Source organism: Charadrius vociferus, unplaced genomic scaffold, assembly GCF_000708025.1.
Source record: "Charadrius vociferus isolate BGI_N301 unplaced genomic scaffold, ASM70802v2 scaffold126, whole genome shotgun sequence".
NCBI classification, from domain to species: Eukaryota; Metazoa; Chordata; class Aves; order Charadriiformes; family Charadriidae; genus Charadrius; species Charadrius vociferus.
Genome location: NW_009648894.1, coordinates 3,886,577 through 3,908,522, shown reverse-complemented (window position 1 = coordinate 3,908,522; position 21,946 = coordinate 3,886,577). Strand labels below are relative to the sequence as shown.

The window sequence follows — 21,946 nt, the reverse complement described above, 5'->3', positions numbered from 1 at the left end:
TCACCACCCTAGGAAGTGGAATTTACAGCACATAAACATGACCCTCCAGAAAGGAGGCAAGTGAAGTTGAATCAGGTGTCGTCAGTACTCAATATCACTGTGACATCCAGCCTCCACACCCTTCTGACAGTTGTGCAGATGTACACAAAGGTTATGGCATAAGCAGTATTTCATCCTCAAGAACAGAATTTTTAGGATACCATATTGGAACTGCCCATACACTGGCTTGAAGCTCAGCCACAGCATCACTTCCCTTTCCATGCCACAGAGCATCAAACACATTCTTAACATTATTGTCCCTTATTTTATACCTGTAGCTTTAATGTACACTTGTGCATGAACCCAGTCCCTACAGCAATCCAAATGTTTTACCTCAAGGTATTTTACATGTCTCAGTATGTCCTTTTATATCCCTGACTACATATAAACTTAATTCATACCATATCCTAAAGGTCCCACGGGGAAAACAAAGAATACCTAGTTCACTTTTTACTGAATGTAAACCAGATCCATAAAATTCTAAGCAAACCACAAAACAAATTTAATGGTAATATCAAAAATAATGTTTGATTGCTTCACCTTGCCTTTAAGTCAATGCGCACGCTGAAGATGGATCATACAAACAAGCAGAGAGGAGAGTTTCAGACCAAATCCTACGCAGTCTGCTCTGTCAGGCATAATTGCTTCAGCTTTCCTGATGCTACTCTGAGTATTTATTTCTACAATTAAAATCAGTAGCACTCTTATTGCACTCTTAGACAACACTGTTACCTACGGAAAAATAAAACAGTCTTTGATAAGATTTTTGCTGTGAAATAATTAAAGCCACTTACTGTAACTTAAGGAAATCACCTGTATGGCTACAGCAGTGAGATGAACATTTGGTTCCACTTCTTCTAATAAAGCACTTTTTGTTTTCAGCCTTGAATCTAAATCCTCAGTCTACAGTATAATATTTTGTATATCCATGCCTTCTGGGAAAAGGTTTTGAAACAGTAAAGATGTTCCTCGTTCCCTCTGCTCACAACAGGGGCAGGCCATCTTGCTTTACCCGGTCATCTAAGTAATGCTGCTTCAATAGACTGAAGTACTTTTCCACATGACAAGCCTGCAATTTCTCCTCCCCTTCGAAATTAGTCACTAAATAACCTCCTTGGCATGTCACCCAGTCACAAACTGTGCAACACTATGTGATTCAATCGCTCAACCATTTTTTAATGTGTGCCTATAAGATGTCTTGAAAGAGACTAACATTATGGAACGAAGCACAAGAGAGACTCACAAAGGGGAAAGCCGTACATAACATAGTGAGTAACCTCTGTTTTGGTAAGACAGCACATTTCAAAGGCAGCAATATGAAACACATACATATTAATTCCTCAACAGGTGAAGACCGCCAATTATTTAGCAGACCCAGTACGTACAATTCTAGGAAAAAATACAGCAGTTATAAACTTTAGAAGCTTTTCACATACTCAGATCGGTAGTGACATTTGGTAGAAGGAAGCACAAGCCCCTCCCATGGAAGAGGCTGTCTACTCATTAACCAGGTACCTGAGCTGCTTGGCTAACCTGAACTTTGGGGCCCCCATAAATCAATCTCATTGTTATCTCTGCAGCACACCACACTAGCCATTATTATTTGGGTGATGTGTTGTTGGGTTTTTTTAATAGAAGATAGAAAATGTCTTCTTAAAAACACAGTATTTGCAGTCTAAAAGAGATAGCACTTAAACATCATAGGAGGAAATCTCATGACATGAGCACCTTGCTTGTTTGGGGTTGGTTTTTTTTTGCTTATTTCTATGCCAGTAAAGAATTGCCTACATCATCATGACTGGCATTCAAAAGAATCAAAGCAAAATTTAGGCACATGACCATGAGCTAATATCGCTGTAAAAAACAGTTATGATGGGACCTTACTGGAGTAACATTTCGGTTTCACAGTACTGCTCTGTCTCTCAGCCATTACTGAGGGAAGCTTCACTCATTCCCACTACAATAGGGCCATCTGACACAAAGCATTTAAGTAACAAGGCAAAGATCAGAGCAGATGTGGTAGCCAAAACTAAAAATCCAGGTGTTCTACCCCTTATTACACCCAGCCCAACAGCAGAGGAGTCCTCCAGCTTTGCAGACAGCTGCTGTGTATTCAGATTTGTAATGTACATTGTAAATTTCTATGCCATTATTGATCCTGATCAGAACTTCACAAAATTTATATGTAGTGTAATATAAACAGTCTTTTCAGAAATGTAAAAAATATTCATTTTGTCTTAAATGTTTAGTTGTATAATAATATTTTATTATTTTAATAATATTATTTTTATTAAATATTTGCACTAGAACTATAATAAAGTATTATTATGGCACAGAAACAATGCTAAACCTATTTATTTTTATTTCAAATTTAATCAGTCAAGGCTTGTTTCTTCCAGTATAAGAGTAAAGCAGTATTTACCATTGAAGCATCTGGTTTATATTTGGCAGGTTTAACTAACCAGTCAAGCATCCCCTTTTAATGAATGGATGTATATATTTGACCTAGTTAAAAAGCTGCTTAGGTCTGCTGACCGACCAGACTCAAAAACATCAAGAGTAAGAAATACAAGCAAATCATCCCGGTACACTTTTATGCCACACATGCTTTCCAACAGTTGCAGAGGATATTCTCAGCGTATATCCATGTTCTTCCTTACAGGCTAACAAACCTGCAGTGAGAAATCACATTATTATGCTAATATGCAGGATAAAAAAGACCACTATATTTCACTGCAGTTTCTCTGCAATGAATTGCAAGCTGGTAGGATGCACATTTTCAGTAATTGGACTCTAGCATGATAAAGTATATCCCAGAACATCAGACGTACTATAACTAGTTCTCCATACATCTGGCACTATATGCAAGAGTCTTCAAGTATGTCTGATGCATACGAAAAGTTTTTCATGAGAGGAATGAATCTTCTTTTAATTTTAAAATACATCAGGCACAACATCATAAATATTACACAGATATATCATTACCAAGACTGTAATTTAATTTGTAGGTTCTAACAATGCATAGAAACTATTCAAGCATCACTTTCCATTTCAATTACTTTATCAGAACCCTCAAACCTTGTCTAACTTGCCATGTATCATCCTGTGTTTAATTACTTGCCATATATTTGTTTATAACGTGCTGTACAGAACAAGAGTTCCTTTTCAGTTTAACCCGCTGTATAAACAAAGGGCATGCCCCTAAGAGATGCAACACCCTATGCTTCACTGAGATCAACCCTGGAAGTTTAGGTTAGCTTATTACTTTAAAATCAGTGCTAGAGTCTATGTTAATGATAGGCCTGAGTTACCACTGAGCTAAATCGCTAGTCACCCTACTTTCTTCTACCTTCTTAACATTGTTCCGTTGGACCTTTCCATCAGTTTGCCCATCACATTAATTTATTTTCTGTTTGCTTCCCTCATTTTTAAGCAGAAAGAAGGTTAGAGACATAACATCAGTAAAACACACAATTATAAAGCCAGAGAATATTCTGAAGTCTACTGTAGGGTATACACATGTGGCATAGATGTAACTTATTGCTTGACTGCTGATCAAAGTTCTTTCTGTTCCTGATAACAGCTCTTTTGGTTCCTATTCCCTTAATAATACTTTCATGGATGGAAATAATTAAGCAGTTAATGCCTTGTACTGCTGTAAACAACCACTTCCTTGACAGAAAACAGGGAAACACTTACAAGCTGGATTGCCTGTCACTAACTCAAGACTTGGTTTGGTTCTCATCACTCTGAAGCAAAGCTTGTGATGGAGTCAATGGGGCTTTGCTTAAACACAACAAGTTAGTTCAGTCCAGCACAATCCAAATGGGAAGATAGTTTGCTGATGATGGCTTTTACAGCTGTAAAGAAGCACTATTTTCTCCTGGTTTTTGGGGGGTGGTTTTTTTTTTGCCAAGGAAGGTCCCATGCCACCTCACCAGTCATATAGCCCACCCAGCTTCTAATTCTGATCCAAGAAACCAACAGTGTAGAAGGACAAAGACCTATGCATGGAGCTGTCTGAAGGACTTCCTAAATCTCCAGCCTCTGATACACATGACTGACTCTTGAAGGCAGCTGGAGAACCATCATCAGCATCTTTCTTCCCTCTGCTTAGGCAAGCACCATGACAGAAACACCTCAGTGTGGTTATCCACTTTCTGCAATAAAACAAGAGAGATCAACCCCTAGCTTTGCCTCCAAACATTCAGTGGAAGAAAAAAGGAGTCATATCCAATCCTGATCTCAGTCTCAGCTGCTGCCCCATGGCACAAATGGAGGAGCAGAACCCAGACCCCCAACCTGCTGTCCTTCACACAGGCACTGTGGTGACACACACCCCAGCACCCAGCCAGGCTACGCTGGTGGTGTCCTGCACTCCACACTGCTCTCCATGACCCTGAATAACTCTCTCAAATTGGCCTCAGCTTTCCCACATCATCTCTCCAGCCCACTGTCTGTATTTATACCTACAAGGATGTGTGTGGTGTTTTCCCAAAGACTGAAAATCCTACAGAAGCTCTTTGAATTTGAGAGGCCAAGCTAAATAAACAGGGAGGGAACAGAACAGTTCTGGCTGCCTGACACGTATTGTATTTGAGATTATTTACAGACTATACTATCTTCTCCTAAACATACATATTGTTTGTTATTCCCTCTGTTTACTAATTCCGAAGGCATGCAGTGAAACAGATATGCCTTGGGGTAGACACAAGTACCATAAAGTTCTCTTATACTTATTCCAAACTCCCTAGTTCTTAAAGAAAAATGCAAACAAACAAACAAACAAACAAAAAGCCCTCCCACACCACAGAGCACATTACTACTAGATAGAATGAGCCACTATAAAGGGGACAGGCAGCTCTACCGCTTCACTGCTGGCATAGCAGCACACTGGGTAGACCAGCTGGAGTTTGCGGTGTGGAGCAACCTGTATACAGAGCCTTTGAACCAGCACGCAAGCGAGTATCTGAGCTCCAAGAGGACAGTGCTTCATTGTAACATGTATATAAACATTAGGTATACATACATACGGACATATATGTTTTGCATACCAGCAGTACATTTTTGGCCTATCCTTGGGTGATGGCAGATCAACATAACCAGGAATTTTAGATTTTTAGGGATTTAAAAAACTAAAGGCAAGCAAGTACAAGTGGGAAATCCTGTGCTGGAAACTCTATAAGCCTCTCAAAATTTATTTTAAGTTTACTAGTGCAAATATAGCCAACTCTCACTGGAGTCGCATGAAGAAGGTTCTGCAAAACTGAACTATTACGTCAGGTCTGCAGTCTGTCTCTCTACCCTGTAATTTAAACCTCATGCTTCCCCCTCATTTCTGTACTGATTTAAACAAAGACATTTTCCTAGCCATAGGAAAATATCACAGTATGTATAGCAGACGTATATGCATTAAACACCTCTCACAAGTTAAGACAGCACTATTAGTTGATCTGTACTGAGGATTTGTCTCACCTAATGTTGCATTAAAAGACAGTTGGCCAGGCACCCTCCAGGGTCAGCTCATTCCCTCCACACCCGGGTGGGACAAAATGCCCTTTGGCGTTCCCAGCCTCCTGCCACTGACTGCAGTGGGCGGCAATTTCTACCCTAAGCTCATAAGGATTAGACTTTTTTCCTAATTCTCTATAGTGAGGCTGTCGCATGTCTTTTCATTTAGCTCACTCTCTGCTCTGTTTTTCATCCTAACTTTTTCTTCTTTATAAGTAAAGCTGAGATACTATAACTAGAAGGTATAATGGCAGCTTCATTCCAGCTGCTGCTTGCTAGTCTTGCACCTTGGTGGATTCAACCTGGCCTGTGGTTCCTGTTTGACTATAGTTTGGGTTAATATTATGAGGGTTTGTGGATTTTTTTGCAGGGTGGTTTCTAGGAAAGAAGTGAGCAGAGCGCTTCAGGTAAATGCCAGCTGGAGCAACCCATGAACGCTTGAGGACATTCAGGGCAAAGAAGCTACGACCATCACCTACCTTTGCAATCCACTCTCATAGTCAAAGCCAAGATATTTGAGATGCACTTCAAAGCTATGAGTGGCTTTTGAAACCTAGCACTTAGTTCAGCCATTCCCACTGAAGACATAGTTAAGGTTCAAAACAGCTTCATCTCCTTCAGGCATCGCAGAAAATAAAAGCTCTCTACAAGTCAGGCCTTAGTGCATGCGGCATCTCCGAGACTCAACGTGCAGTGGGACTGAGTGCTGAGAGATAACACTGAGGTGGCTGTTGCCCTTTGTACATGTCTGATCATTAGTGGGGGACAACAGAATTTCTGGTTTGATGAAATCACCACCAAGTTCTGACAAGAGGTGAGACATGTCGTATGTGTGTGTATGCACATGTGCATGCAGCCCTTACTTCTGAAAAAACTTTTTCCCGTATCAATTCCCTCATGTTATGAATGCCCTGACCACACAGACCTATGACCTGAAGCACACCTGCACTTCAAGAGCTCTTTGGCCATCATAATGTCCAATGGCCTTTACCATTCCTAGACTAAGGCCACCTTTTTTATCTGTAAAACAAAAATCCAACAGAAAGATAAGGGGAAAGCAATATTACACTTCTTGCCATACAATGTTGAGTGTACAATGTGCATCAGCTAAATCCAGCTAGAGGAGCAGGCTCTATATTTGGACTAGGCTGGTTACACCTGTACTGAACTGTTGACATTCCCTAGTTGACATTGTCACAGATTAGCTATCAATGAGACAACTCAACTTTGCTGACACACTGGGTGAACTCTGCTTGGAAGACCATCCTGGCATCCTTGCATACTGGCTTGTAATTAGAAATAGTGTGTCCAGCAGGACTAGGGAAGCGATCTTCCTCCTGCACTCGGCACTGGTGACGCCCCACCTGGAATACTGTGTTCAATTTTGGGCCCCTCAATACAAGAAACAAATTGAGGTGCTGGAGTGTGTATAAAAAAGAAGGGCAACGAAGCTGGTGAGGGGTCTAGAGAACAAGTCTTACGAGGAGCGGCTGAGGGAACTGGAGTTGTTTATTCTGGAGAAAAGGAGTCTGAGGGGAGACCTTATCGCTCTCTACAACAACCTGAAAAGAGGTTGTAGCGAGGTGGGGGCCAGTCTCTTCTCCCAAGTAACAAGCGATAGGACAAGAGGAAATGGCCTCAAGGTGCACCAGTGGAGGTTTAGATTAGGTATCAGGAAAAATTTCTTCACTGGAAGGGTTATCAAGCACTGGAACAGGCTGCCCAGGGAAGCGGTTGAGTGACCATCCCTGGAGGTATTTAAAAGACGTGTAGATGTGGTGCTTAGGGAGATGGTTTGGTGGTGGACTTGGCAGTGGTAGGTTAATGGTTGGACTCAATAATCTTAAAGGTCTTTTCCAACCTAAATGATTCTATGATTCTATGAAAGGAAAGGAGCACAAGGTCATGTAGAGCCTGACCCAGGGCAGTCCCATGAGGACTTCCAGTCTAGACACAACTTAGCCAAACTGAGCAAAATGATGCATGAGATACAGCACATTTTGCACTGGCCTGACTGAAATCACAGTGCCTCTGTGCAGCCGTTTATCCCCCAGCAACATTTCATTGTTTGAGCTATCTCCCTGCTACCGGTCTGCATTACTTTATTCCTGATCAGCAAGACAAACATCCAGATCAGGGAACAGGCACTCATTTATGCGTATTTATGACCATATTTCATTTCCTACAAACAAATGGAATGTGAGAGTTAAAAAAATTGTTAAAATTATCCAAATAAGCAGAGAGAAGTTAATAAATCTCTCCAGCTTGATTTTCCTATGCTCCCTTAGTGTACTTTCCAGACAGAATAGTGTAGTGAGTACACTAAGAAACCTCTTGGCATGTCAGCCAAGATTTTTTAGGGTGTTATCACAAATGACAAAAATATAAACACACTGAAACATAACACATTTCAATCCTAAAAAGGTCGGATTTACATAATTACATCATTGGTTTGCCAATATCCACATTTATCTCATCACTATAGCATGGCCCACCCATCGCATAAGCTATTAGACTGTTTGGATTGAACATGTAAAAGCTGTTACTGATTTTATTTGTTTAAAGTTAACATTATGACACCCCTCATAACTAGCGCTGCATTCAAATTGGTTCTTTTGCTTTCAAACCGACTGTTTGTTTCTTTTGCTTTTCCACAGACGCTTTTCAGGTAGAATTTTCGGAGAACGAACAGGAGTCATGTAATTCATGAAGATGGAGCAAACATCTCCTGCCCCAGTCCCCATTCTCCTTGAAGAGATCAAGCACATCATGTACATAACACAGACAGACACCACCAATGCAGGGAGCCAAACCCTTCAGACCAGTCACAATTTCAGCACTTCCTAAGGGCACCACTGAACTGATGGGGTCATCCCTTTTTTTTTTCCCTAAAAAGGAATAGTTTCAAACATGTACAGTTTTGGTACAGATCAGCATTTTTATTTGGTTTAAATATGCTGTATATCATATTTCTGCTCTTTAAAAAAAGAAATACTGCTAGTAACTGCACTCATAAATCAAAATAAATGCATGGCTTTCTGACTTGCTGTACTAACGACTCAGCTCTTATTTTTGTTCCATATTTGTATCTCTTCTCACCGCACTGAAGCCAAATAAAACTGAACAAGTTGATATGGTTAAATGAACATAAAGGAAAGCATAACCCTTGGTCTCATCTGGTGTTACCAAACAACTGAGTCAAAATACAATTTCTATTACAGATATATGGAATAGGTTAGGAGGTAAATAGTATAAAAATGTTATAAAGCAGAGCCAATATAGTTAAAAGACCTAAGCAGCAGGTTTACACCTGTAGCCAGCTGTTTCTTCCAATGTAAGGTTGTAGCAAATCAGAAGAAATAAGTTACTGTGCTGAGATTTGGAGTCAGCACTATCGGCAGGAGAAATGGTCACGGAAGCCTCATATAAAACTGGATTTTGCAATGTAAGTGTCCAAGCTGCACTGCATCTCATAGCTATAAGGCCCAGCAGTATTTGCAGTTGTAAGTACATCTTTTGCAACAACAGAGGTGCTATCAGTGCCTCAATTAAGAGTCTTCTTGGATCACAAACTTCTTCCTGTACTGTTTGAGCCCTACATTTTCTTTCTATTTTACTTCCTCCTATCCAAAAAAGAAAAAAAAAAAACATATTGGTGAGCATGGCTGAAGTAAACAACCTAGTTTATCCAAAGGTCAAACTATCTATAGTAAATATTAAGTGACTGAGGGACTAGTCCTTTACCTAACACACCCTTTTGGTCTTTTCACTTAGTCACACGGAGTTCTAATTTGCAACGATGTAAGAAAAGCATATATTCACACAAAAAATAATTTCAGCATCACATCATAGCTCATGGAGTCCTGTTGCCTGCCGATATTTGCAACTGTCTTGCTTTTGCCAGCTGAGGCTTTTTTTAACCCCAGATCTTAACATGTATCCAAGAAAAGATATTTTTACTTCTCGTATTTTCAGAGGTCTGATTAGTTTTCCAGAGCCCTTATTAGAAAAAGTACAATCCAACATGGAGAAGAATCAAGGTCCTCAGATATGTAGCTGGGTTCTCACAGATACGAGGTACTGGTTAACTCCTCTTTGTTAAAAGGAAGATAGGGACAGAATTAATTCTCTTCCGTATTTATTAGGGTTATCTAGAGGCAGGTAACTAATAATATACTGAAGTGAAGACTCAGTGGAAAGCAGAGAATTTGGGTCATCATCATGAAGTATGACATTTTAGATTTATGAAATACTTCTGGGGAAAGCTAAGGTCCTGAATAACAAGTGAATGGCAGGTTTGAAGAAGAAAAAAGATTACTTCTAACTTTACTTGAGTTCTAGAAACGGTAGTACCAAAACACCCACCTCCACAAAGTGACTTTTAACCCCTGTCTGAGTAACAGCTCATTTGGAAAGCTAACTGGAAGTCATAAAGCTTGGTTGGACTTTGGCTTACGGGACTCCAGCAATTCAGATAAGCTACCTCGTTTACAAAGGAGGTAGAGGAAGACCTCCCCTCCTAATAAGGGAGGTCACAGCCATGAGCATTTTTATCATCTGACAATGTGTTTGGGGAGCTCTGGCAACACCTGACTCTGCCAGCTACCTAGTAATTTCAAGTAAACAGCCAAATTAGTGCAAATTGTTCCACTACCAGCAAGGGCAGTGAAAAAAAAAAAAAAAAAAAAGAAAACACCACCAAAATTTCAAGAATTGAAACAAGGAAACTTTATGTAAAAAAAGGTGCAGTAAGAATAAAACCAGAAACTAGTAGACAATAAAAATGGGACTCAAATCCAATCCTTATGTTTTTATTCAGGGCGAGCTCCCACCGAAGGCAGTGAAAGCTTTCCTGAGAACCTCAGACTTCTGTGAGAGATAAGACTTCCAATTTTAATGAAGGGCTGAAGAGACCTTCATACAAGATGAATCATATGTTGTCATTAAGTAAATTAATCAGCTACAGGGCAAGCTCTAAGCAAACCTCAACATGAAAGGCAGGCTACCTTGAATACAGGCCTATTAGTGGGTAATAAAGAACTCTTCCCCCTAAAAATTCCACTAGAACAACTGTATTGTGGTTGCAAGTTGATCTGTTTCCACGGATGAAACTCTCTGGGAGTTTCCAGGTAACTGGTTTGTGATATCTACCATATGACACTCCTCTTAGACTAACTGGAAGATTACTGCATGGGTGCGGCAAGCTCATGTTCCTTGAACGGTTTAATATCGAGAACACGACACTTGCTTTCAACGGTCAGCTTGATATAAACTTCAAATCCATCCGCATTATTTGAAAATTGAAAAAAAAAAGGTATCTTTTAAAAGGTTGGTGTAGTATTTGCATCTAGATGGTTATATTCCTTACACACAATGCTTGTGAAATATAAATATAATACACTGAAGCACAAAGCCATCATATTAAGAAAGCCACAATGCAGTACCCATCCAACTGTAATGCAGGACCTATATCTTTAAACAGATCCACTTTTCGCCAGATAACATCTGAGATTTATATATTGTTTTATGTGTAGCTAAAATTAAAAAATTATTTTTTTGTTAAAATGCTATCCGCTTTCCCACTAACTTCGGCTTTATACAGCAGTAGGTATTGTATATCAAAGGACATATGAATGAAAGAGAACAGGTACATTTACAGTCTTTCATCACAGTCTGATTTGATGCAGCTACTTCTCAGCGTCTGCAGATCTGTAGTTGCATAAATAATTGGCAACTACTGACAACCCATTCAAAGCAAAAGTAGTAAAATCCGTATCAGTAAAAAAAAAATCCAGAAGATCAGAGACTTCTTTTATATATTTTGTTCAAATCTCAGCAAGATTGGTAATGGCAAGTTGGAAAATAAGTGTTTATGTTTAATATGCAGGTTTGAAACTAGACATAAAATCTGCGAGTAGAGTTTGGTGATTTAGAGACCAATTAAACATGTATTTTCTCATATGGCTCAAGGAAGAAGAAACAGTTTTCATTGTTCTGATTTAAAGCCCCAGATAATCTGAAAATATCTTTAAGTTTGAAAAAAAAAAAAGAAAAGAAGAAAAGGAATTAGATATCTTTCATTATTTATAAGCATCACCTTACCTTACATCTCTTGGTAACTTCTGTTTCTAGATGACTTTGGCAGGTATTTTAATTCAGAAATAGTTTCAGCAATACATGCCATTACATCTTCACTTTAAAATGAAGCACTTTTTCTCTTTTCCTCAGACAAAGTATGTGGGCTAAAAGAGCTGCAGCGTCTCTGTTCAAGCGATTTCATGGACACTCAGAGGCTTGCTTTCTACTGTACGAAAGTTAAATCTGAGTAAGGAAGGCATTTTTCCTGTCCCGGAAATCACTATAACCAAAACCAATGCTGAGCTAATGAGAAATGTTTCTTCCATGTGTTCTGTTTGGCAGACACTGCAAGTCATATCAAGGAAACACGTGATGTTTATAAATACAATATGGCTCATGTTGTCATAACCTCTCAATGACAAAAAGAGCATTAGAAAAAGCAGACAGCAAAACAGCAGGAAAGATGAGATTTATATCATTTGGAAGGTCTCTATCAGATAATAGAGGTATTAGCGTTCACTTTTTTTTTTTCTTTTTCTTCCCAAAAGAAAACAAAGTTTTATAGTAATAGGATCAGTAAGGCAAACACATGGCAATTTATATAAATGCTGTCCTGTAGGCATCCTAGCACTAAAATGCATTCATCCGATTTATTGCTTGACTACTTTTCCAATAAATACTTTTGTTCTAAATACCTTTATGCGGTTCAAGGAACTGTTATTTTTTTTTCAGCCATAGTATGCAATGAACAACTGTAATTTTGGCAGCATTTGCAATTTTGATGCTTATTGATGTTAAGATCACAAACAATCCAAAGAAAAGAAGTTAAACATCTCAAAGAAGCTGGATGTATGTTTACAGGTACCTTAAGAACACAGAAGGATGATCCTGCTTTTATTATCTCTCTATCTTTCCTGCAAACCATCACTGAATTTCAGGCCCCTTGGATGCTTTAAATTCTTGGGGAGTTGTTTGAGGGTATTTAGCACTTGTAGGGTTTTTTTAGTTCATATATTGCTTCGAACTCTAGAGAGTTAAACTGTTAGCAACCTGCTAGCCAGCCACTTTCAGGGGAAAAATGAAAAGTTGTTGTTGTGCAATTTCATTAATAAAAGCTATTCAGCACAACAGTTTACCCAACATATCAAATGCCTGTCTCATTTTACTGCACAACTCACTTTAACTCATCCCCTCGCACCTTGGCAGCCCAACCCCCTGTCGCTGCCAGGAACATCATCACCTTCTTGCCATTCTAACTCCCAGAAAATGTGGAGTTTCCAAGTACCCCTTGCTCCCCCAACTCAGCTCTGACTCAACTTGTCCTAATTGTTCTTCCTTGGAGAAACAGTCTCTAAAAAAAAAGAAATCCAAAACACCTCAAAGTGTACTTCGATACAACAGCAGCCACAAAGCGCATTCTTTGGGTGTTCTGGCCTCACCCACCCAGCAGAGATAAAGCGCTGACCTGCTAAGCTCTTAGGCAAGTCAGGGAATTAAACAAAATCATGGTGGGTCCAGGACATTTTAAAACAACGTGCAACCCACAGACTTTAGGGCAGGTGGTTGGGAAGAGAAAGACTGCCAAGCAAAATAGCCACCGGTTTGTTATGAAGTAAAAATTCCCTCCTGATTCTCAAAATTGGCAGACAGATGAAGCCCAAAACAAACCACTGCATAAGCCAACATTATTAGTATCCAACTGTGCCATCAAAAACGCAGACAAGTTGCAATGACAGAAGGGGAAGATTATAATTTAGGATTCTTCCCCTTTTAGACATAAGAGGAGGGTGTAGGGCATGAGGACAGAAAATAGGCTGTGCACATTCGGTGGGGCAATCACTTCCACTTGGAGTCACCAGGGGCTCACAGCAACAACCCAGGACAAAAGGAGCTGTGACACTTCCAAAGAAATTCAATTCGTTCAGCAACATACAAAAATCTGCCGTCCGTTCTTTAGTGTCATCTATTGATGTTGAGTCTATACACCATCGCTGAATGTGAGAAGAGAGGCAACCTGGACCCTACACCTAGTAAGAATGAGAAAGCCTTTTCCTCTTCAAATCTATGCAAATCACAAATGTTAATTCTAACGGCACAGACCAACATGGCTGTGTACATGCATTTGCACTGGAATTCAAAACAATGCCAGAGAGAATAAAAAGATGCTCTAAACATTTGGACATGAGACAGTATTTTGCCAAAAAAAAGTATTGTTGCACAGACAGCTAGAAAGTGTTGGTAAATGCTACAAGCTCAGGAATAAATGAATGAAATGCAGAAATGTGAAGATACATTTTTCCAAAGAAAACAGCTGCTACAGATTTTAAGCGTACATTTTGGGAAAGGAATAATAAAAAAAGGCAGATCACAAACACAAATACTCAGTGAGACGGCCCTATGTGGCTACCTCTTGCTTGAACAGCATTCAACATGGCAGACCTGTCAAACAAACCATGCTCTTCAAGATGCGAACAGCCACGGCACAGTATCATTAAGCAAGTAAGGCAGTCTGAAGGATTTCAAGAGAAACTCTGCTTTAGAGCTTGCTTAGACCCTGTGCAAAACCCCTTTTCTCAAACCCATTCAGAAAAATGCATGAAACAGAAAGAAGAGCAGGAAAATTAGAATTAATGGACATGAAAGCCAAGTGGTTTTGATAGGAGATCTGAAACTCACAGATCCAATATTCCTCTTGCACATTCTGAGTCTTCTTGTCCATATGGATAATACTTAATACTTCAAGTGTTACTGCCAATTCTTATACAGGTCTCACATCTGTTTGGTAGTTAAAACAGGTGTCCAAGCTGGCAGCTAACATTATTTTCTGAGATTATTTTGGGTCTGTTACATGGAAATGATTATAAATCACATGAATAGAAGCCTGAACATCATCAAACCCAGGGATAAAGGTTCCAAAGGGACAAGAAGGCAAACAGTAGAAAAATCTGTAAAGGCAAAACTTTCCCAAACCTCAAAAAAACCAAAGCTTTAACTCACATATGGCAGGAGATACAACCACATTCACAGTATCACCATGGAAAAATGTACTTACAATGACTAATTCATGATATTTTAAATACTGTTCTTTCAACCAGTTTGACAATAAGCTGCTTTTCTGTAGGTTTTTTGAAACAGTTAACCATGATGCAGACCACAGTGTTTACCAGTTACTCCCTCCTTCTGACCATAGTGAATTTAGCACTCATTATCACATGAAATGGAAGAACATCAATTTACCCAATGCAAAGACGCACAAACACAAAAGGGGGGATAAGAAGCAAATGTTTTTCCACAATCTTTTGGGTACCATGCAATACCAGTACATAAAATATGCATGTTTCTCACTTGGTCCCCCAGTATTTCCACCCCCTTTAATCTGGTTTGCTAAGGAAAGAGGGACAGATAATCCATCTGCTTATTGGTGGTTGTCTCCCCTGACCTAATTACCTGTGAATCTGCAGGCAAATTTCAACCAGATTTAACCAAAGGGTAGAAACCATTGGACTACTATGTCCTTACAAATTTTGCAAAATTAGAGATTTGCAAGATGATTCTACAGTACTTCTGTTGAATAGATGAAAAGCTGCAGTGTGGGCTCCAGCTTTTTAGACTCTGGAGGATGAGCATCGGAGAGAGTGTTATTACAGCCCTCTACTTTGGGAAAAGCCTCAGTTAGGATCTGAGGTTGCTGCACGAGGAAGAACCCAACCAGAGGACACTCATCCTCAGACAAACAGGTTTCATTATTTCGGGAGCTCAAGAAATCACTTGTTTCCATGCCCATAACTTTGAAGTGCAGAAGTTCACATAGATCAAAGGGAAGACTTTTTGCATGTTTCTCCACAAAGACCCTGTGAACATCCTGGCTCTGTCTTCACCTCTCAGACCAGAAAGACAAGAAATTTGCCTATGCAAAGGAAAAGCCAAATTAAAAAAATAGCTGTTTTGTTGGATGCACAGAATCTTGAAATGGCATCTTTGGCATTTCAGCAAGCAAAATACAATATTCTACCATGAACCACCACTTCTGCAAAGGTCATCACTTGGTCACGAGTATTTCTGAGTTATGACCAATGAGAGATAACTCAGCCATAATCAGGAGATGTCAAGTGTGCGTATCTGTTGTACAACACCATATTTTATAATAAGCAATACAAAGTTTTACATGTTTTGCACAGAAGCAGCGCCTGTGTTCAAAACAACTCTGTTAGGCAGTAAATGTCTGGAAGAGGGCCAAAGAAGTAATCTTTACTTTTCAATATATGTAGCTAACACAGTAGTCAACCATCTCTGAAAACAGGTCTAGAGCACACAAACAAAGCCATAGTAGATACATTCAGCATCCACTGCACACGGAACAAGAACAGTATAGCATAACTTCATAAAGCCACAGTGAAATTGTTACATGAGTTAATGTCATAATGCACAGTGATAGTATGTTGTGCCTTTGAATATGAACGAGATGTATCGGATGCATCCAGTTAGTGCTACAGGAATATAACTACAATTGAAGAATTTCAGGACCTTAAAGAAGACACTAAAAACTATCACATCATCCCTTTGAAGCATAGCTATTTGCTCTCTCATGTCGTGTGTGCAGCAGTGTGAATAATCAACTAATTAGATTTCTGACCTATCAAAAGGACCATTTTATAATTGAAGTACATAAATGAGAGGTGGTTGAGAATACTGCCTGTAAATAAACTATTGCAATCTTTCTAAAATAATGAGGCCCTAAACTGTTGAAACAGCAGAAGTGCTTACATGAAATATTAATAATAAAGCAGTGAGACATGCTCAGAATTGATAATGAAACCAAGAAGCAAATGTACAATTAAGCAAATCACTTCACAGGAAATTTTCCACACAGTTGAATCTGCTTTGGTGCACACATAAAAGCCACAAAGCAGGTAGGACAGTTGTGGCACTCTCTTTTGGCCCCATCGAGCTCATTTGGTTGTACCGTTTCCTGGGGACAGACCTCGGATGGGTGGGGAGGAGATGAGGTTGTGTAATCTCACCACCACCATCCCCTGCTTAACATTAGCTGTGGGTAACACGGTGGAAGCGGTGCCGCACAGCTCCATCTCCTGCCCTCTCGGCATCAAGGTGGGAGATAACAGTCCGGCAAAAGACAGGGACAGTGACAGTGAACATGTTTCAAACACCTTCTCTGTAATTTCCCAATACAAAATGTTCGCTTGAAAATGCAAATATATTACTCCTTGTTCAGTACAGGTAGAAAATTTTAGAAAAATACCATTTACACCACAATGGGTACTTATCAGAATTTCCTATTTGAAATGGTCAATTACAAAGTGTTTCAATAGGCTTCAGGCTAGGTACATCTGCTCAGCCACTGCAAAGCAGCCCACGCTGAAGCCTTGCTGGAGTGAACTAACACCATGCCATACTTCACTGTAAAGAGTTTGGAAACACGAAATAAGAAGTTGTATAAACTCTGAGCACTGTCTGTGTCCCAAAATAAATAATTAAAGGCTATGTTTTGATTCACATGCTTTAATGCTAGTAAACAAGAACAAAAAAAACCCCCAAAACAGTTAATGCTCAGGGCAAGTAATTGAAAAAAGCAAAGCAGTTAAGCAACATTACGGTAAGCATTATCAGTTCCCTCTTCTGTATACGTATTGTACATATACCCCCGAGTTCATGAATTGTTGTGTACATGGTACAGTTAAGAATTTAAACATTTAACATAAAAGCTGGAGAAAATAGGAGTATAAATGCAGCACTCGTACTTACCCTTATATCTCCATTTACAGCCCTGGAAGTGTGATTAAACGCGTGTGCAGGATCTTTGTTGTAAACTTTAAGGAAAGATCGGTCTTGAATATTCCTGGAACCAAAAGAATCAGCAATGACAACAGATGAAAGTAGTTTTATTTAGTGTGTTGCCCCAAAGTTACAGGTAACAGACAAACATAGTAGGTCTGCAGCTGACCTATAAGAAAAACCTAAATGCCCTAACTTAGACACACACAAACAAACAAAAGCCTACTTTGATTCTCTTTCCCATGGGAAGTATTATTCCTTCGCTACAACTCCACACCCATAAAAATTAGATAGTGTTAGTTTCTTTCAAGATCCTGCCATAGAGTGAAAACACTTTGAAGACAATAGAGCTTCAACATTTACACGGCACTCAAAAGGATTTAGTTAATATTTACATGTTTTATTGTGTACTCAGCCCACGTGAATTTTTGCTATTCTAAGAAGCAAGAATATCAAAAGAAAAGCAGTCTTTCTAACTGCAATTATTCTTGAGGCAATTCTAATTATCAGCTTGCTCACAAACCCGAAAAAAAATCCACAACAGCTAAAAATTCAGTAGCAGATAAATCCTTCCACTAAACTTTACCTATAATAAAGACAGGGTTTTAAGGTAAAAATAGGAATTACAAAACCAAATAAATAAGCAAAACTTTTGATGAAAGCTACCACAAAAATGGTTTAGATGGAAAGCCCCAAGAGAATATTTTTGTTTAATTACGACCCAAAACTTTGTTCGTATTTCTACTACGACATTTAGGAAAGAGTTAGATGACAGTAGTTTTCTATTTTGTTTCAAAACCTACCTTCCAATATTTTTATGGCTTAGACACTTGCACTGAGTTCTGCTGATTTCTTGTTCACATTTAATCAGTAGCAAAGCCTCCCATCTACGCTCACTTACATCCTTTCAAAGGTGCGATTCCTTTCATTTCCCAGTAGTGATCTCTAGAGAATTTACTTACACATGTGACTGAATTCCTTTCCCCCAGGTGCAGCTACAAGTCTAGTGAACTGATCTTAATCACTGGGATTATCATTTAAAAATGAAGGAAAGGATTCTTGGGCAGGTCCAATTTCTTTCTTACAATGTCATATTACAAATAGTGATTGCTTTGAATGGGTAGCTAGTCAGAACTTGTGCTGCTGTTGTAGATGTCAAGCAGTTATTAAAGAAACCCCACAGCTTAAGAGACAGATCAGTGCCTTCTGTTTAAGAACTGTAGGGCTGATGAGAAGTTTAGTATTTATGAGTGTTTACTTGTAGACTGCATAGGAAAATAGCTACCTTGCGGCAAGTTCAAGTTCTTCAATTATTTATGGTAACATAAACTGTTTTCCATCTTGCAAACATGACCCTTTCACTTTGAGACTTGCGCTGGGAGTCTCAGTTACCATTTTCTGTCTCAGACTTGAAAATATGTTCTTTTCGATACAAAGCAAGCTCTCTCATCTTCAGTTCAAGAAACAGTATATTATTCATTTAAATAAATTTTATCTGCTGTCTTTTCTGTCTGATGGCTATGAGATGGTACCTTAACTAACTGAAGTTTGTTTTAAGAGCATTCTCCGTAAATATTTCTTGTAGAAACATGACGCTTTAAAGTAAAACATTGCTGCAGGCAAAGCACCAAAATACTAGGCATTTGATCTCTGAAGTTAATTCTATTTCACCTCATGTTGCTATTCTAAGATAAACATTACTGATAACAGGTATATATTACTGTACTTTTATTATTACTATTATTTGCATTACTGTAGCTCCCAGATGCCCTTGGCATGTTCAAAGGCCTCATTGATCTGTGTGTGCTGTATAAACACCCCAGGAATACAACCTCTTCACCAGCTCACAAGGTGAAGAGAAGACACAAAAGAGAACAGGATAGCTGCAGAAAGATAAGGGAGCAAAAAGAAACAAGAAGACCATATTGTCTCCAGCCAGAGGAGCAATAAACAGAACCTGGGACCACGGGCCTGCTCTGACTAGGCAGTGCAACGGAGAGAGCGGGAAGGTGGGACTGGAAGGGGACCAATGCAGTGGCTTTGCGGATGTCACTTGTTTGAAGTGCCTGCGTGAAGGCACTTGTTTGAAAATTAAAGACATGTAGAATGCATGTTGGCATTATTCGCCAAGTGGAAACAGATGGCACTTGGTACTGAACAAGAAATGAAAAGTAGTACTGAAGTGGGCTTGGAGGAGCCCTCATAATGAAGACAAGTAGTTTATATTTAATGAGATGGAAAAGATGCAGCCAGAGGACAAATGAAAAAAATGCATGTGAAACAAGTCTGCTTGTCAAACTAGGAGAATTACCTTTGTTGCTTCATTTGAATGGGTAAGAGTGAACAAGATCACCTGTGTCAACTGCCAAGAAAAGACCATTACAGCAGTTGCTATTAAAAAGCTGATGAATTAGCTGAGTGTTTTTTCACTACGTGGTGGGAAAGGAAAAGCTGCATCATAGGGATGTTATGCAGAAAAAATCTGAAATCTACACTGGATGCAGAGCCCTGAATCACTTTAAGAAAAGGATCAGGCTATGGGCTTAAGTAGAAAGATAGTGCTTTGTCCCCAGTGACTTTAAAAGACAAAAAGAAAAGGGGAAGGAGTGTGATGGCCTAATGATGGAGAATATAAGCTAGGCTGACACTAATGGTCCGTGAGGCTATATTAAAAGAGAAGATAGTTTGGACAGAAGAGGTAGGATTCTTGTCAGCCAACTACAGACATTCACAGGGAAGACATCAACAGCTAGGTTTTCTGGCATGTATAATTTATCAGACAATTTTATAGGATTAGTCACAACCAGCTCAAAGTGTGGAAGCAAAAATTCCATTTGGTCAGCTGAATCCCATTCTAAAGGACAGATGGAAAAATAAATACGAGAGTGATCCAAGTAGGTATGATAATTCAACTAATCCACAGGGATAAGATGATGGAGACAGGTACAGACAAGGAAAAGGAAGGAGGACAAAGCCCTGAAAAAACACAACAGAAAATCAATGTTTGAGAAGAGGACCTCTCAAATGATACCCAAAAGGAGAGGAGAGAAACATGAAGAAATCAGGAAAGAACAGCCATTGAAATGAACGGAGATCAATGTTTCAAGAAAAAAACCCACCATTAAAAGTACATGAGAGATCTGAGAGAAAAAGGGTGTTCACAAAAGCTGGCCATTTGTTGACTTTGACAATTGCAATGGAACAGTAGGGAACAAAAGACAAGATGGAATTAGAAGAACAAAACCCCGGACAGGTTGGAAATGGGTCTAGGAGAGAATTATAAGAGAAAAACCCCGGCCAACAGCTGTAGTGACTGCTCAGTGCAAGAGAGAAAGGTGCTGGGGTGGGAAGTGGAAATGTATGTTGTGTTCAGGGACAGTTTTGTTGGGAAGCACAAAAACATGTTAGCAATGTAAGAGCAGTCATAGAGTAATAAGCTAATAAAAGACAAAGTAAGGGATGCAAGGCACAGAGGAACATGAGACAGCCTCCAAAAGAGGTGGAGAGCTTAAAGAGGTGACTGAAACACCTGTGTTTAAGACAAGGAAGAAAGAAGGGAATTGAAGGAAGACATGGCAAGTAAAGAAGAGAAAAATTATACTTCATTTCATCTGTTCTCTGAGGGGAGACACTGGCAAGACCTTGTGAAGAGTAAGAACAGAAATGAAGAAATTGTTGTGGAAATTATTCAAAAAACAGTGAAAATGCAGCTGTTAGTGCATGCTTTGGATTCCATTAAGCTGGAATTGCTGAGGTTTCCTTGGTGAGAACGGTGGCAGAACTGAAGGAGGGAATTTTGTTATGGAGGAAGTCAGCTGGGTCATGGGATTTCCTCTAGAAATGCTCTACAATGCAGGCATAGGAGCAGAGGAAGCAGATGTTGGGATTGAGCCAGGCCTGAGGTTGGCAGAGTGACGCCTGCAATGGGAGCAAGGGAAAAAAAGGTGGAGTGGTATTAAGATAATCAACAACCACATTCTCGGGGGCAGGGAGGAGATGAAGTCATAAACTGTTAGTCTGAAACTCAAGGGAAGATGGAGGGATAAAGTGAGAGAGAGGGAGCCGATGGGCCAGATGATGGTTGGCAGTAATGTGCTTTGCAACAGAGGCGTAGTAACCCGTATCTTGATTTAATCAGTTGATCCAGTCTTGTGAATAGACTGTTTGATGTATAAGAAACTTGAGCACATGATGAATGATGCTGCAAAAAATCAGATGGGTCTTAACATAGGCATTAAAGTGGTGAAACAGGGGTGTGGGAGTCTGCAAAGCAAGGAAGACAGATAAAAAAGCAGAAACTGAAATCCAAGAGGCTGGCTAATGACAAGGCGTTGGATAGACAGCCTGAGGAGAGCAAGACAGAGGAGAGAAAATCGAGTGCGGTGCTGTTCAAAGAATAAGAAGAGGAATGGGGGAATTGGAAGTGGCAAGGCTAGAAAAGCTCCAACTTGCTTTTTTAACTGCAACATGATACGGAGAAGCACCAAAGCCACAGGATCTCAGGAAGAAACAAGGCAGCAGTGGA

The 21,946-nt window shown here is 39.5% G+C and overlaps 1 protein-coding gene across 1 annotated transcript in view; it reads right to left on the bottom strand.

Moving 5' to 3' along the window:
• Nucleotides 1–21,946, bottom strand: part of KIAA1217 (KIAA1217 ortholog) — a 184,062-nt gene that overhangs the window by 58,325 nt on the left and 103,791 nt on the right. The window contains exon 5 of the mRNA XM_009887136.1: nt 17,392–17,485. Coding sequence (XP_009885438.1) covers nt 17,392–17,485 — 94 coding nt within the window. The remainder of the gene's footprint in view (nt 1–17,391; nt 17,486–21,946) is intronic.